This window comes from Pleurodeles waltl, chromosome 9 (genome assembly GCF_031143425.1).
Source record: "Pleurodeles waltl isolate 20211129_DDA chromosome 9, aPleWal1.hap1.20221129, whole genome shotgun sequence".
In the NCBI taxonomy this organism is placed as follows: domain Eukaryota; kingdom Metazoa; phylum Chordata; class Amphibia; order Caudata; family Salamandridae; genus Pleurodeles; species Pleurodeles waltl.
The window spans coordinates 71,946,604-71,961,510 of NC_090448.1; the positions used below are offsets into that span (position 1 = coordinate 71,946,604).

General features: G+C 40.3%; 1 protein-coding gene across 2 annotated transcripts in view; it reads left to right on the top strand.

The window, feature by feature from the left end:
* Positions 1-14,907, top strand: part of SRGAP3 (SLIT-ROBO Rho GTPase activating protein 3) — a 447,418-nt gene that overhangs the window by 374,096 nt on the left and 58,415 nt on the right. For both annotated transcript variants that reach the window (XM_069206335.1, XM_069206334.1), the window contains exons 13-16: positions 1,508-1,568; positions 3,704-3,781; positions 5,333-5,467; positions 14,381-14,486. In XM_069206335.1, coding sequence (XP_069062436.1) covers positions 1,508-1,568; positions 3,704-3,781; positions 5,333-5,467; positions 14,381-14,486 — 380 coding nt within the window. The remainder of the gene's footprint in view (positions 1-1,507; positions 1,569-3,703; positions 3,782-5,332; positions 5,468-14,380; positions 14,487-14,907) is intronic.

The window sequence follows — 14,907 nt, forward strand, 5'->3', positions numbered from 1 at the left end:
AAGGGTAAAACACCACTAGTGTATCCTCAGGGAAGTGAGGTTGGTGGAATATTTAAATTCAGGAGCAAGGGCCCTCACCCACCGAGCTGAGTGGCATGCTTCATCATCGGGCAGCTCCTCGTTGGGCCAGTGCTGCAATGCCCAACAAGCCCCTCAAGGAGGCTCTTTGCCAGAGTTCTTTTGATTGGTTTGTCATTAAAGGCCTGTGATGAGGGTGTAAGAATTGTGTAGACTGGAGTGAAAGTAGGTGTAATATTGAAATTAACTAAGGGCCTCCAAGTTACTAGTTTATTGTAGTGGTCGTCCTTGTATAGGGATAAAAACAAAGTGGAACTTTAAGGGAAGTGATGTTCCTTTTTTCAGAATATAGTTAAACTCAATATCTGGTCAGCATGCCATAGAGGAAGTCCAAATGATCTGTGGCAATTAGTCAGGATTTCCTACACTAGATTGGGACAAATAAATCTTGCCTCTGGATTTAAATATTCCACCGACCCCACTTCCCTGAGGATACCTTAGTGATGTTACCCTTACGTAATATTAGGAACTGCATACTCTTTTTTTTTTTTGAAATAATACCACAGAGGCATGCCATGGCACCGAAAATAAGGATGGCCCTATAACATGTTCGAAAGACCTAATAACACACATTCGCTAGAGCACAAAAGTCAAATTTCCATTTATTACCATATTACAATAAGATTGACATGAGAAAAGCAGTTTTACCACCTCACAGACTGCATGTAACAATTTACTTTATACAGGAAACAAATCCTAATAGTGATTAGGTTTCTTCACTGTGATTCTAATAAGCTGCAAGAATTAAACCCCTTGCCTACTTGTTTTGGTTAAACACCTTTTGTTAAAACAAATACCCAACTAATGCCAATGCATAAACTGTATGTGCACATGGTATAATATGCTATTTATTACAATTGTTCATGGAGGGAAGTTTTATCATGAGTCACTCAAGGCTTCATCTCTCATGAGTCATGGCCCCTCCCAGCCCTTCACAGTAGCAATAAATAGCATATCACACTACGCAAATCTGCATATATACATATATCATTTCATTATATATGCTCACACATACAGATTTTCTCACGCACATTCCCACAGCTTTGCAGAGATCAACACTTATTCTTGAATCAGAACCCTACTACTGTACAATCAGAAACACACATGCCTGTTTAGCAGCTGAAGATGAAGAAAGTAAACATGGTAACAGCATGCAAAGACACGTCTGCCGTCTTCTAAGGACAGCCACACATGCATGGACTCATACATGAATAGATGTGGGCGGACACACAGCACTCGCACCAGTACTTCTCTGGAGAGACATGTGCTCAGCTTGTAAAGACACAATACACACATGCACAGCACTGTTTCCTTAGCCCGCATAGTACCACAGCGACACTCATTTGAGACTTTACTGCCTTTTATGTGTTTCATGCTTGGCTAATACATTCACAGGAAGTAGCCGCTAAATGTCTTCTTTTGTTCGAAGGATTCAGGGCAGGCGATTCCTCTGGTGGTCGAGAGCTGTATCCGATACATCAATTTATATGGTAGGTCCAGACCCTATGATCCAGCAGTGATTTCTGTTTATTGTTATTTACAGTGGACTTAGTGCCCGCTCGTTGCTTACCATTGATTGGCTTTATTGTCACTCATATTTGCTTGCTTCTTATTCATTAGCTGTGTGGGCTTTTTTTCCTCTTCTTGTGTTTTTTACACCTCTGGAGCATTGATGCAGTTCTATGCCCTTCCAGTGTACCCTTTTTCAGGCGCCACTTTTTTCTTTTTCTTTAAGTGATTTATGAGAGTGCATGTGTTTTTTTGCTGTCTCCCTTGTGTGCATCTGCCCCCGATGTCGTGCTCTGTGTTCCTTTCTGTCGTCAGTGTGCTGTTTTCCCAAACACCCTGCACTTCCTTCTCGCCCATGTGCCTTTTCCTTTCCAGCTCCATGATGCTGTCTTTCATCCATTTGAACCCAGGCCTGCATCCTCAGTATTGCTTTTCCCCAATCGCTCCTCCATATTGATTCCATCCCTCATCCCCCATGTTGCTTTGGCTGCCACCTACACCCCCTGTGCTGCTTGCATCCCGTGTGGCTTCCCCCACTGGCTTTACAAACCCACCCAACCTGCACTCCTGTGTTGCTCCCGCCCCACCTGCACCCCCTCTTGTTTCTTCCACTCTTGTTGCTTGCACCCCACACACTTTTTCAAAAAAATGAAAGCTTTTGCATGTATTTTTCTTGTTACTTAGCAAGCCACCTCCGATCGGCAATTAAAAAGGAAAAAAAAGTGGCGTCATTTTTCTAGGCGCACGCATGCTTGGTTCCCCCATAGAAACCTCTTTTTAAGACATTATTTAGCCATGCAACACAACATCAGGATGCTGTCCATCATGGTTAAAACCATTGACAAAGACAATAGGTTCCAAAAGTGAGACCTATTGGCTTCTTTAAAGCTTGTTAGTGAAGTCTCTGATTTAGAAGTTAAGTGAGCAACAGTGTGTTATATTGCCTTGTCACAACCATGGTCACTCTCTACAATTAAGCATGGAGAAAGGAGAAAAGAAAAGAGGGAGGCAGACTGGAATGTTCATCTGACATAAGAATTTGTTGTTTCTACATTAGATGAGACATTCCCCTTCACAGACCAAACTAGAGCTGATGTTCTTGGAAATGCTAACTGGGATGATTTGGGTGGTTTGAACTAGAAATCATGGAATGTAGATGACTTGCAAGCTCGTAGAGCATATGTATAGGAAGTTCTTTAGAATGAGGCTGACCTATAAGTTCATTCACAACCTCACCTAGAAGGTACTGGAGCGAAGGGTGCCTGATGTTCATTGAGAAAATCACTCTGAACAAACTGTGAAAGGTACCTGGATGTTATTCAGGAAGTCAACCTGGATGTGTTGTCACATCTGTCTCGTATGTCCATGGATACAATGATACTGATGCATATCACACAGCTGTTCGCAGAGAAATAAAACTATTATCAGTTACAAGAGCAGACCTCTCTTAGAGGGTCATAGCACGGTACATACAAGGAAGTCCATGGCACTGACTTGACACAGAAGATTTATTGAGAGTCAAAATAGGCTGTTATGTTGCACACTGCAACTGGTAAGTTGATAGAGCAGATAGCGCCCAGAAGTCTCTTGTAGTATTCATGGCCTGGTAGTTTCCATTGCTTACAGGGCCTGAGACTTCAAAGCTCCGTCACAATGGAGCATTTTTCAGACATTCTTAGTTGGAAGTTGAATGTCGGGCATGGAAGGCTCTAGGGCATGTAATCTGGAATTCAAGTATGATATTCAAATTTAGATTATATTAGTAATTAAAGATGATGTAAATGTATTGCATAACATGACCGAATTAGAAGAAAAATTGAAGTTAAAGGATTCCTTAAGATCCTTAACGAAGCACGCTTGTGGAACAGGAACACTGCACGTCACAAGAAATGCTAATAGTTGGTCTAGATTAAATAATTGGTCTGGATTAGAGTATGCTTGCTGAAGTTGGAGTTGTCAAACACATTTCTATCCGAAGCCCTTGTTCCACCAGTAGTTTCTTTGTTTATGAAAGTGCTTCACGTGACATAGTTCCACAGTATTTAAGATGGCTGAAATTAGTGTTTGACTTTGTTGCTTTTGGTAGTGACATGTTTCGCATATCTTTTTTTCTCAGGTCTTCAGCAGCAGGGGATTTTCCGAGTTCCTGGGTCTCAAGTTGAAGTTAATGACATCAAGAATTCATTTGAAAGAGGTATGTTGTGGGGCACTCCTGTCATGGCACCCAGGCACTCAACATGAGTGTATGTGCAATGCGACTGACATAAAGGGGGTGTCTGTTGTGAATCCCGAGAATTGTTTTGCATAATACCTTTGTTAGCTAGGTTTGTCTCGTACAGGTACTGGTATTAAACAAGGCAGGTACATACTATTTATGCAGAAACAGACAAGGAGCGTCCAACTTTGATTTAAAAACTCATATGTGACCCTTTTTTTCTATTTTACGTTTTTTTACCATTAGTGAGTGACTCTGAGTTTCAAAATTTTGTCTTGATAGGGTTGTTCTATGAAACCTGCCACCTCCTAACTAATAACTGCAGAGGCAATGTACCAGACCAACCTCTGTGTTAGTCAAACATTAACTTATTCGACATTGTGGAAATAAATCTATAAAGTCAAAATAAAATAATTTAATTAAGACAAGCGACAAATGCGTTTCTTTCAGTAAATGAAATGAAATAACCAGAGAAGCAAACACAGTATATTAAAAACGAATTATTAAAAAATCATGCACTGGATCACAAGCCACTTTAAAATGTAAATATTTCACAATATAATCAGTTGTTTGTCTGGAGCTGCATAAGTGTGCAGTGAGACCAATTATAAGAGGATAAGCTATTGGAGACTCAAAGCCCGACCCCATATATTTCAGTCTCCTGTTGCAATAATCTTCCGTAAACACCACAAACACCGTAAACACCACAAGTATGCATCTCAAGCAACACATATCAAAGCAAAATTAGTGGTCCAGAGATGACGTCCAAGAGCGAATGCAGCCAAGGGCACAATTATGCATGATGGGCATAGGAATTCAAGGGAGCAGTCCTTTGTAGAAGGTGACTTTTCAAAGGTTATATATATTGGAGAGAGTTTTGGGAGGTTCTGTATTATCTGAAGGCCTCAACAAAACAATGGCAAAAATAAGATGGATGTTGGGGTGCCTATGGAGTGTTGCAACAAGATGAGAAAGGGAGCACATGTTACTGATAGATGCGTTACTCATCCAGCACTACCTGGAGTATTTTATACAGTTCCAGAGGCTACAATTTCAGTAGAGCAATGACAAGTTAGAGTCAGTCCAGAGATGGGCCACCAAAATGGTGTTTGGTACCTGTAGGAATTTGCCCCATCAATAAGTGAGCTCCATTCAAACATATCTCAATTCATGGTTTAGTTTGTTACTTATTTGTTGTTGTGATTTAAACTTACTTTCAGTTTACGGTATATGTATTTGTGTTATGTCATACTTGTCATATTACATTGTGGTTTATTGTAGGGATTGTTCTATGCATACATCTTTCTCAATACTTTTCAAGTGCATTTGCACTCTTCATCAGGAGATGTATTCTCTGTAGTGTTGGCCACATGTATTGCTCCGTCCTTGGATTGTTTGAATTTACTGCATCTAAACACATTTCCCATGTTTATTCATGTGGGCAATCAACACCATGAAGCCAAAATCTGAGCCATCCTAGTTTTGTTATAAGTGACACTGAAGTTGTTGATCAATCTCTTGTCTTTACAGGTGAAGACCCGCTGGTGGAGGTCCACAATGAACGTGATATTAACTCAGTGGCTGGAGTCTTAAAGCTCTATTTCCGAGGACTGGAAAATCCAATCTTTCCCAAGGAAAGGTTTCAAGATTTGATATCTACTATCAGTGAGTACACAAATGGGGTTGTTCCGGACTCCAAAACACTAGCTCTGACCCATTAACACTCCCTCTTTACCTGTTTCTAATGATTGAATCTCTTAGCAAATTGCTTCAATATTTGCTTAATGTGTGCAACTGAGGATAAGTCCCACTGATCACTGAGATCAAAGAGGAATACACCGTGCCCTGTCCCAATTCTCATAAGTGCCCCCCACTTGTTTCACAACCGTATGTATGGCTCTTAAACTTTCTTCACTGTCCACATTCCCATAAACAATGACTCCTTTAATTTGTGCAGTAAATTAATCCTTTGTTCTTACAACCAGTAAACTTTTTGTTGGGTTCATTTACTGTGGTTATTCCAAATTAAGGTCCTTATTACGAGGCTGGCGGTCCGAATACCGTCAGTGTGGCGGTCCGACCGCTACTTTACAAGGTTGGCGGGCAGACCCACCAACCTGCTGCTGTCCCCACCAGGACCAGTGATCCTGACGGGCTGACAGCAGTACTGGTTGTAATCAGCCAGGGCTGTGCTGAACTCAGCGCCACCCTACTGATTATAACCTTGTTCTCCGCCGGCCTTTTCATGGCGGTCTGACCTCCATGAAACACTAGTGGAGAACAAGAGCAGGGTTGCCACAGGAGGCCTCTGCACTGCCCATTGTATGGGCAGTACAAGGGTCTCCATGCCCAGCACCCTTGAAATGCGAACTGTCTGCTGTGCACCCTGCGTGCGGCAGCATTGCTGCCGGCTCAATGATGGGCCAGGAACAATGCTGCTGCATCATTCCCACTGGGCTGATGGGCGGGAACCTTAGTTCCTGCCCATCAGCCAGTGGGAAAGTTCTAATAGGGCCGGTGGGGAGACTGCCACCTCTATGGCGGTCTCCTCATCCGACCGCCAAACTCTTAATCAGGCCCTAAATCTTTCACTTAAAAATAAGCTGTGTCAGTTCTTCCACTGCTTGATACGTTTTAGGCATGTGTGATGTCCTTTATCAGGGATAATTTTAATGTCCATGGCCTAAGTCTTTAAGGTTAGTAACCAGAGAATAATATTTCTTCTGTATCTCTGCTAGCACACTGCACAACAGGCCCGACATCTTAAGCACTGAGCATCCTCCTTTCCTGGTGGCACAGTGAGCACAGCTCTGGCATATGTGAGCAGCCCCCTCAGCAGGTTGAAATACTGAGCAACGTTTATTATTAGCAACATTGTGGCATATTTTAACACAGTGCTGTATTATAATTGTTAGCAGTGAGGATTATTCACAGAACAATAAGGTATGTTTCAGAGTGTATACCTGGCCTAAATTGCCATTAATTCTGAAGGTACTTTTACTGTGCCGCTGGTCTATTCTGTTGGGAGCCCAACATTTTCATTCACATGTGCCTTCTGCCTCTAAAATATGTCTACCTCATAATTATTTTTCAGCTTTTTCTTTTGCGTGGCAACTTCCAAATGTCCCTACAAATTACCTCTCTCACGCAGTGCATTTTGGGGTTGTTATTCATTATATCCCTAGTTCTGCTTTTCGGCTCCTATGTCTGGCCAAGTCCACGATAAGCTGTGCTCTGCAATCTGCCCAGGCCTTGTGCAGTTAATTGACGTATGATGCAGGTTATGTGAAACATTATAAAGATTACAGCTAATGACTGTTGGAAATGCCAGCTCTCTCCAATTATACTGCTTGGAAGAGGTCTTAGCATTTCATGTCGACTTGTGCTAAGGCTTAATTGACTTTTGAAACAGTAGCGTTAAAAATCTATGTGGCAGATACTGAGAGATGTACATGATTAGATTTGATGTACTCTTTCGCTCTCATAGACTTCCTGCATTTGACCCATCATTAAGGAGTGCTCACTACCATCTCCCCAGAAGGCCTGTTCTGTTGCATGGATAGCTCTTACGGCTAATTATACCCATAGTTCTTTTCCATCCATTGAGTCCCTCTTCAGGCACAGTCAATATCAGTAAGTGCACTGCATCCTCTTAAGAGCTATTAAATCACGGCCCCTGATATACCTCCGTAAAAAGAATTGTTGTCCAGAGGTTTTCATTTTTGATTTGTGTTTTTGGATCATTATAAAAGTCATTTAGCTTGGGTGGACATTGCCGATCCGGGCCCATCTTTTCCTGGACGACATTTTCAAAAATGGCAGGTGTGTTGCAGTGATGATGTAATATTTCAGGAACCATGAGACCTATATACTTAATTTTGGTGTCAAAACGTAGGTTTTGGGGGTCAAGTAGTCTTATAGAGACAGACAATAACTCTGCAGAGCAACCCTTCTGCCATTTTCCAAAATGGCAGCTATAATAAAGGAAGAGACATATTTAGAAATGAAACAAATAGTAATGTTTTTTAATCCTTTTATGTATACACCAAACAATGTTTATGATTTGACTATGAAAAAAAATAATGTTTATCACTCCTGTTTTAGACACATTTTCATAGTTCACTTTATTTATTTGTTTCGGCAATCGCTTGTGGCACATTTGCAGAATGTCGAACATTTGAGAAGAGCGTATCGACAGGGACATCTTTTTGTAGCACAGGTTTTACAAGTACATGTATGTGTAAGTTCTGTGGGTAGAGGCTTTAGAAAAGTTGTAGGTTTTAGCACCTCATCAATATCTTCCCAAACAAATTCACAAAGATCTTTCTCTACATATGCATGGTCCAAAACATTTACACATCTTCTGATCAAGTAAAACTCTCTTTTAATTTGTCCACTCACAGAATATGATGTCAGTGGAAGGTTACTTAGCGGTACTGATCTCATGAACTCATTGTACCAAGGATCGTCAAATGTGTGTCAGTCAGAACTCGTTTTCTACACATTCACAATGTATTTTTCTATGCCTTTAAAGTCAGAGGTTCAGCAGTTAAAGCTCCAACTTTGTTCCAATGTTGCTCATAGTGTCATCACCCATAAGAATATGTGCCATGAACAATGAGCATCTCTGGGTCAAGTTTCTGGTACAGAATATGAATCATATTAAATGTCTTTTCTCACCTGTTCCATAACTTATCCATAACTCTGACAATCCTTGACTTATGAACATTGCAGCACAATAATAACATCTGTGTCCTTTGACAGTACAATGACTTGAATGAAACTCTTCCGAACGGCCTACTCAACAAGTGGCACAACATGAAGGTCAGCTCCCTGCAGTTTGCTGTTAATTTCTTGAACAATATGGCCCCTACATTTTGAATATATCTCTGCAGGCACCAACTCCTCCTTGACAATCATTCCGCTTGCAATAATTGAAAATTGAGTGTCCACTGAAGCATCAGCAATGTTTTGGCGAGTTAACATCTCCAAGTACATCTTGTTCGAAGACAATGACCAGAATTTATCAAGTTACACAGGTATAGGTGTTGAATATTTGATGCAGGCAAGGTCAATTGTTCCACTTGTAGACATTCGTCTGATTCTCTCACATTCTTTGACAGATAGTTCAAGATAACTGTCAAAGACAATGTGCAGTTCTTGCAAGGTGCATACTGACTTTGATATCTGTAGAACAGTTTAACCAGCCTCTCTAAAGTTTTGCATGGATGAAATTGTGACCATTCGCAACTGTGACATATAGTCCGCAACAACAGCAGTTTTCAATGAGGACACCTTTTCTAATTGAAATTCTTCAGGTGAGAGTTTTTTTTTGAGCTCTTGTACGAGTTTGTGCTTCACTGGTTTGGTTGCAACAACTCCATTAAATAATGAATTTGTTGGAAGAAGATCATGTGACAGAATGTTCTTGATAAATTGACCCCTTTTCTTTTGCTACATCCATCTCTCTATGTGCTTGTGAAAGTTATATTTTTTTTAACCTGTTTTGTAGTGGCTGGTTGGGCAAAACTCTTACTATGGCAATTAAAGTGTGGAAGTTTAGCTTTAGGGATTATGTCAAACAGCTTTTTCTCTTTCAATACAAATCTCTCCTGATTCAGTTCTGCGTATTGTTTTGATCCATGTTCAAGGACATCTAATAGACGTGTCTTTATATAGTTATCCACATATTGTTTGGTCATGAAGTTGTGTAGTCGCACAGGCTCAGTAATTTCAAAGAGGTTTCCTTGCTGCTGCATTAAACGAAGAAGGCTGTCAACATGTTCATTAAAATGTTCCCCTCCCTTTCCCACAAGTTCATGGTGTGGAGAAGTTTCACAATGGTCCATTAATTTTGAATTTGTCATCTCTCTGAAAACATAGCAAATAGAAAGGACTTCTGCCATTGGGCAACAAATCCACTTTTACGTGTCTGACCAACAGTTCCTTTGGAGCTTTTCTGTGATCTCTGGATCGTCTGTTCCAGTTTCAAATCTGGAGCCACAGCATTGAACCTTCTCTCTCTGTCTTCAACTACAAAATGTCTTGGATGAATTTTCTGTAGAAGTAAGGTTTTTCCACCTCTAGCTTCTTCACTCTTTCCAAATACCAGGAGCCATATCTCAGATAGTTTATGCAATCAAATTAGCAAAACACAGTAATCAGTGACACCACAGTCTTCACGTGCAGCTCCCAATCACCTTCCGCATCAGCATGTACCAAGTTTGTCACTAAAGCTATCATGTGTAAAACATTTCCCCAATACTTGCAAAGTTCAGATTTTTCTTCACATTCTTTGACAAACTCTACAAACTTGGTTTTCAGGGTTTCTGATTTTGAACTGAGTGTATTGAGCATTGCCTGGCTTTGCATTATGTCTTTTGAATGAATTGCACTGTGTGCCTAGTTCACTTATGAGACAGGATATGCAAAACCTAATTTGTCTTTCTTGTTCCAGAAAGCATTCAAACACAATGTTTCTATAGCCTCAGATATGATGAGCATACCTTGTAATGAACAAACATAATGAGTTCTGCTAAATACTGACTTGATAGTTTTGCTTCCAAAGACTTCAGCCTCACTGAGTGCATCATCTATGCCACATCCACCGAGATAACTTCCAGCACACCGCAACACAACTTTTGTCATGTGGAAAATGCCCATCATTGGATAACGATCATCAGAGTGTACTGGATAGCTCATAAAAATGTCAGCTACGATACAGAAAACACCTTCATCGCAGACAATTGGCAGGATAGGCTGGCATTCAAGCTGAGCACGCATATTTTGGAGAAAAAAAATGTGAGCTGTGTATACTGCTGTGTAGTTTGTGATTGGAGATGATATTACCGGTAAAAAACCCAACCTTCTTCGGTAGGACAGTATTCTGGGAGATCAGAGCATGAATTCCAGCCCACGGAAGAACTGGCTTTTCTTCATCCTTCAGTCCGCACCGAATAAGCAATATGATAAATTCAGTTAAATCAGCTTTGGGGACCGGAGCATCAGGCAGAAGAAGATCCATGTCCTCAGCCAAGTTGAAACTTTATGGTCAACTGGGACACGTTGATGGCTTGTAGTGATTTTGCACACGTTGGCAAGGCCCTTGGGTTATAAGTTTGCAAGTTTGTTTGTTTGTGCCTACAGCAGAAACAGCTTGCTTTCCAGCAGCTACTTCATTGGTACAGTTTTGAACAGAACTATGGCAGTATCATTTGTGCTGGATGTTCCAGACAAAGAAGAGCTGTCTTCAAAATCAAAATTATCAAGAGCAGCAATTGAAAATTCTTTCCTGGTATAGTGACTTAGGAGTGGTGTGCTGTCGAATTCACACAATTTTACAGCATGAGCTTCTAAGCTTCAGCTTCGTACTATGTCATTCTAACTTGTTCATGCATCAATCCTATTTATTGAAGTGATAAGCCCTCTACTTTTGCATTTGTCAAAGATTGCGTCAGCAGTCTTTATGTGTAGCAGAGATTTCTTTTTGATGTGATGTAATTCATAAAACATGATTTGGAAAACACAGTACATTTGCACAGCATAAGCCTGTAGGTTCATGTGATTGTCTTTCACTTCTTCGCTTATATCTTCAAAGCCATCATCAATGTTGTCGGCTACTGTTCGGAACTCAAAATCTTTGGTTTGTAACAGTTTTGCTTTGCTGATATTAAGCAATGATGTAAATAATGTTAAGTCAACATCAGGCATTCTTGTTGACTCCCATAATTTGCGGAGCTCTGGGGCATCACAAAATCTGTCATTAAGTCCAAAATCTAAATCTTTCAGGACGTTTCTTAAAATGGTTCCTGCTAATTTTACTTCATCAGCAAGAACTTCAGGAGTCAAATCAGCTGAGAACACAATAAGTGGCTCATTCTTTTTGTGAGGCTGACAAGAACAAATTCTGTCATTGTATATTTTTTCCAGAAAAATCATAATTTCATTATTATGGATCAACACAGTTTCATCAATGTTGACCATTATTTCTCTGATCTCCAGAAAAATCATAATTTCATTATTATGGATCAATACAGTTTCATCAATGTTGACCATTATTTCTCTGATCTCCAGAAAAATAATAATTTCATTATTATGGATCAATACAGTTTCATCAATGTTGACATTATTTCTCTGATCTCACTGAGTGTGAACCTGTAACCTGCCCTCAAGAGTGGTGTTAAAACGTAATTAGCTTTTTCAAAGAGTTCAAACATAACTGAAGGCTGGTGATTACATCGCATGCAGTTCAGGTGGGCATACAAATCCTCTGCAGATATATTCACCTCATTGTTTAGATCAGCTACTCGGCTGAAAACTTAATCTTGGAAGAAACTAGCTGCAGATAAAAACATGTTTGCCCTTTGAGACTCACATACTCTGTACTATGTTCTTTCGTCAATCTCTTTGACCCTTGTTCTGGCTAAACCACAGATAACACATGGAAGATCCTCTGCTTTCTGAACAGTTGTTGGAGGCAGACGAGGGGTAGCCATCGATCTTCTAAGTGGATGGGCATTGGGTTTGGTTATTGTCGCCTTCTCAGAAGACTCGGATTCTTGTTGTGATTCACTGGTTTCTGCTATTTTTCAATGCATTTTTTCCAGGCTTTTTTCCATTGTATACAACTTGTATCACTTTTTGTTACAATGATAAAATATTTGATCCTTTTTATCCATTAGTTTCAATATTTTGTGAACTTGTCTTGCCGTATTTCTGCAGCATCTCAAACTTTCTTCTGTCCAGCTGCAGCTTTTTCTTTCTCATTACTTTGCCATATGGCACATTTTTCTTTGTTGAAACTGTCCTCTGATTTTGTAATTAGCAACATTCTGTCACAAGGTAAAGGTTCTCTGCTACCACCTGCTTCGCTCATGTTTACAAATTTCAATCAACGGAAAACCTGAAACAAAAGCAATATTAAAATAAATTGCCAATGTCATGGATAAAACACATTATTATAGAGCTGCCATTTTGGAAAATGGTGCTAGGGTTGCTCTAAGGAGTTATTTTCGGTCTCTATAAGACTACTTGGCCCCCAAAACTTATGTTTTGATACCAAAATGAAGTATGTAGGTCTCATGGTTCCTGAAATATTACATCATCACTGCAACACACCCGTCATTTTTAAAAATGTCATCCAGAAAAAAATCGGACCGGATTAGCAATCTCTACCTAAGCTAAATTACTTCTCGAATGATACAAAAACACAAATGAAAAATGAAAATTCTGGACAACAATTTTTTTATGGAGGTTTATCAAGGGGTCAGGACTAATTTGCTGCACTATTCTTTAAGCATGCAGCATTCTAAATGCAGAATGAAAGTATGGTTTTGGTGATTAGTGGAGGGACCTTAAAATGGGTGAATAATCTGCAGCTATAGTCGACTGCTAGAAAGATGATAATGCTATCAAGTCAAACCATGAGCCTCTGCTCAGAATTTCTAATAATGTCTCTACTTTTTCTCGAGGAAAAATGTGACCAATTCACCAGTGACAGGTCTGACCAGTTCACCAGTGATAGGTCTCCCAGTGTCATATGTAACATTTAAGTGTAATGGGACCTTTGGGGAACGTTTTACTACATATATGCCAAACGTATGGCATGTGCAGATCTCTAACCAAATGTTTCTTCCTGCAATAATCCTAATACTCATTCTGAAACTGTAGCACTAGAACTTTTATTCTGATCTCCAATGATGCATTGAGTATGTTGATCAGAAATATAGCTGTACCTTTCGTAGTCTTGCAGCTCGGGTATACCAGTAGCCCAATATTGGACTCTTAGCCCATATCTGTTAGTTAGTGATAGTGGGTCTCAGATTGACTACTTATCCAAGGTATACAGTTTAGGACTACAGCTATCTGAAGAATGTAATTATTTAGGTATTTTGGTAGAGATTGCATTATTCTGTGCATAGCTCTTCACTTGGATCTGTAAAGAAGCTTTTCTCTATCTAGTAGATTAATCTTACCAAAGAGCAATCAGTGTGGCCTCACCTGTCTTTCATTGAGCAAACCTGCCCCAGGTCTGTTAGCGAGTGCCTTGGTATTTCCATTATTACACCTCTCTCCTTTGGATCTTCCAAGTCCAGTGTTCTGTAGAGCTTATGTTCCAGTTTTTTAGCACAATGTCAATTGCCCCATTAGAACACTTAAGTGGATCCTATGCACAATGTTTCACCTGGGTGGCCTGGTAAGGTCACAGATGTTTCCTTGGATTTCTCTTACTACATGTCTAAAATTATAGCTTTCAGGATCCAATAGAGAGCTCTCCTTTTGAGTTTCAGAAAGTGCTCACAATTAGGGTCTACAGCAGTCCATGGTTCTATCTTTCTGGAAACCGATCAGCATGAGCTTCAGAATCCATTTGAGATTTTTTGATCGATTGGAAGGATAAATGGCTGCAGCTCATGCCGAGGGATATCACCCAGGCCAGGGGGGGGGGGGTCCAAGTACCTCAGGCTTGTTAGGGTATAAGTCTGGAAGGTAGTGGAACCTTGTGGTATGTCAATCAGTGTGGTCTTCTGTGGCTAAATGTCCACCCACTAATGGTTGTTGTGTATTCTTGCGTTACAGAAATTGAGAACCCTGCAGAGCGTGTGCACCAGATCCAACAGATCCTCATTACCCTTCCTCGGGCAGTCATCATCGTCATGCGGTACCTTTTTGCCTTCCTCAATCAGTAAGTTTTCACATGAGGTTGTTTCTTTGCTAAGATGACATCTGAGAGACATCACTTCACTTTAAGTGCCATCATCATTCAGCCATACCGCAACACAAAACTATAAAATAGAACTAAAAGTAGAGTTCACAGCAGTCTTTTTGAGGAGCAGTGGTACAGTGCCTTTGGTGCAAGCCAGGTCTGAACAATACTGTCTTGGTATATCCTGTAGGAATACTACATGAGTACCAGTGGGAGAGCATATTTTTTCTGGCCTCAATAAAATTTAAAACAATCTGAAGCACAACATAGTTCCCTATGGGGAAGGAGTTTCCTCTGATGAAAGCAGATGTGTCCCAACCATAATTCTTGTGGGCAAAACTAATTGAATGCCAAGCCTGTACATGTATTATATCTGCTTTTCTGGCCACTAAACAACCTT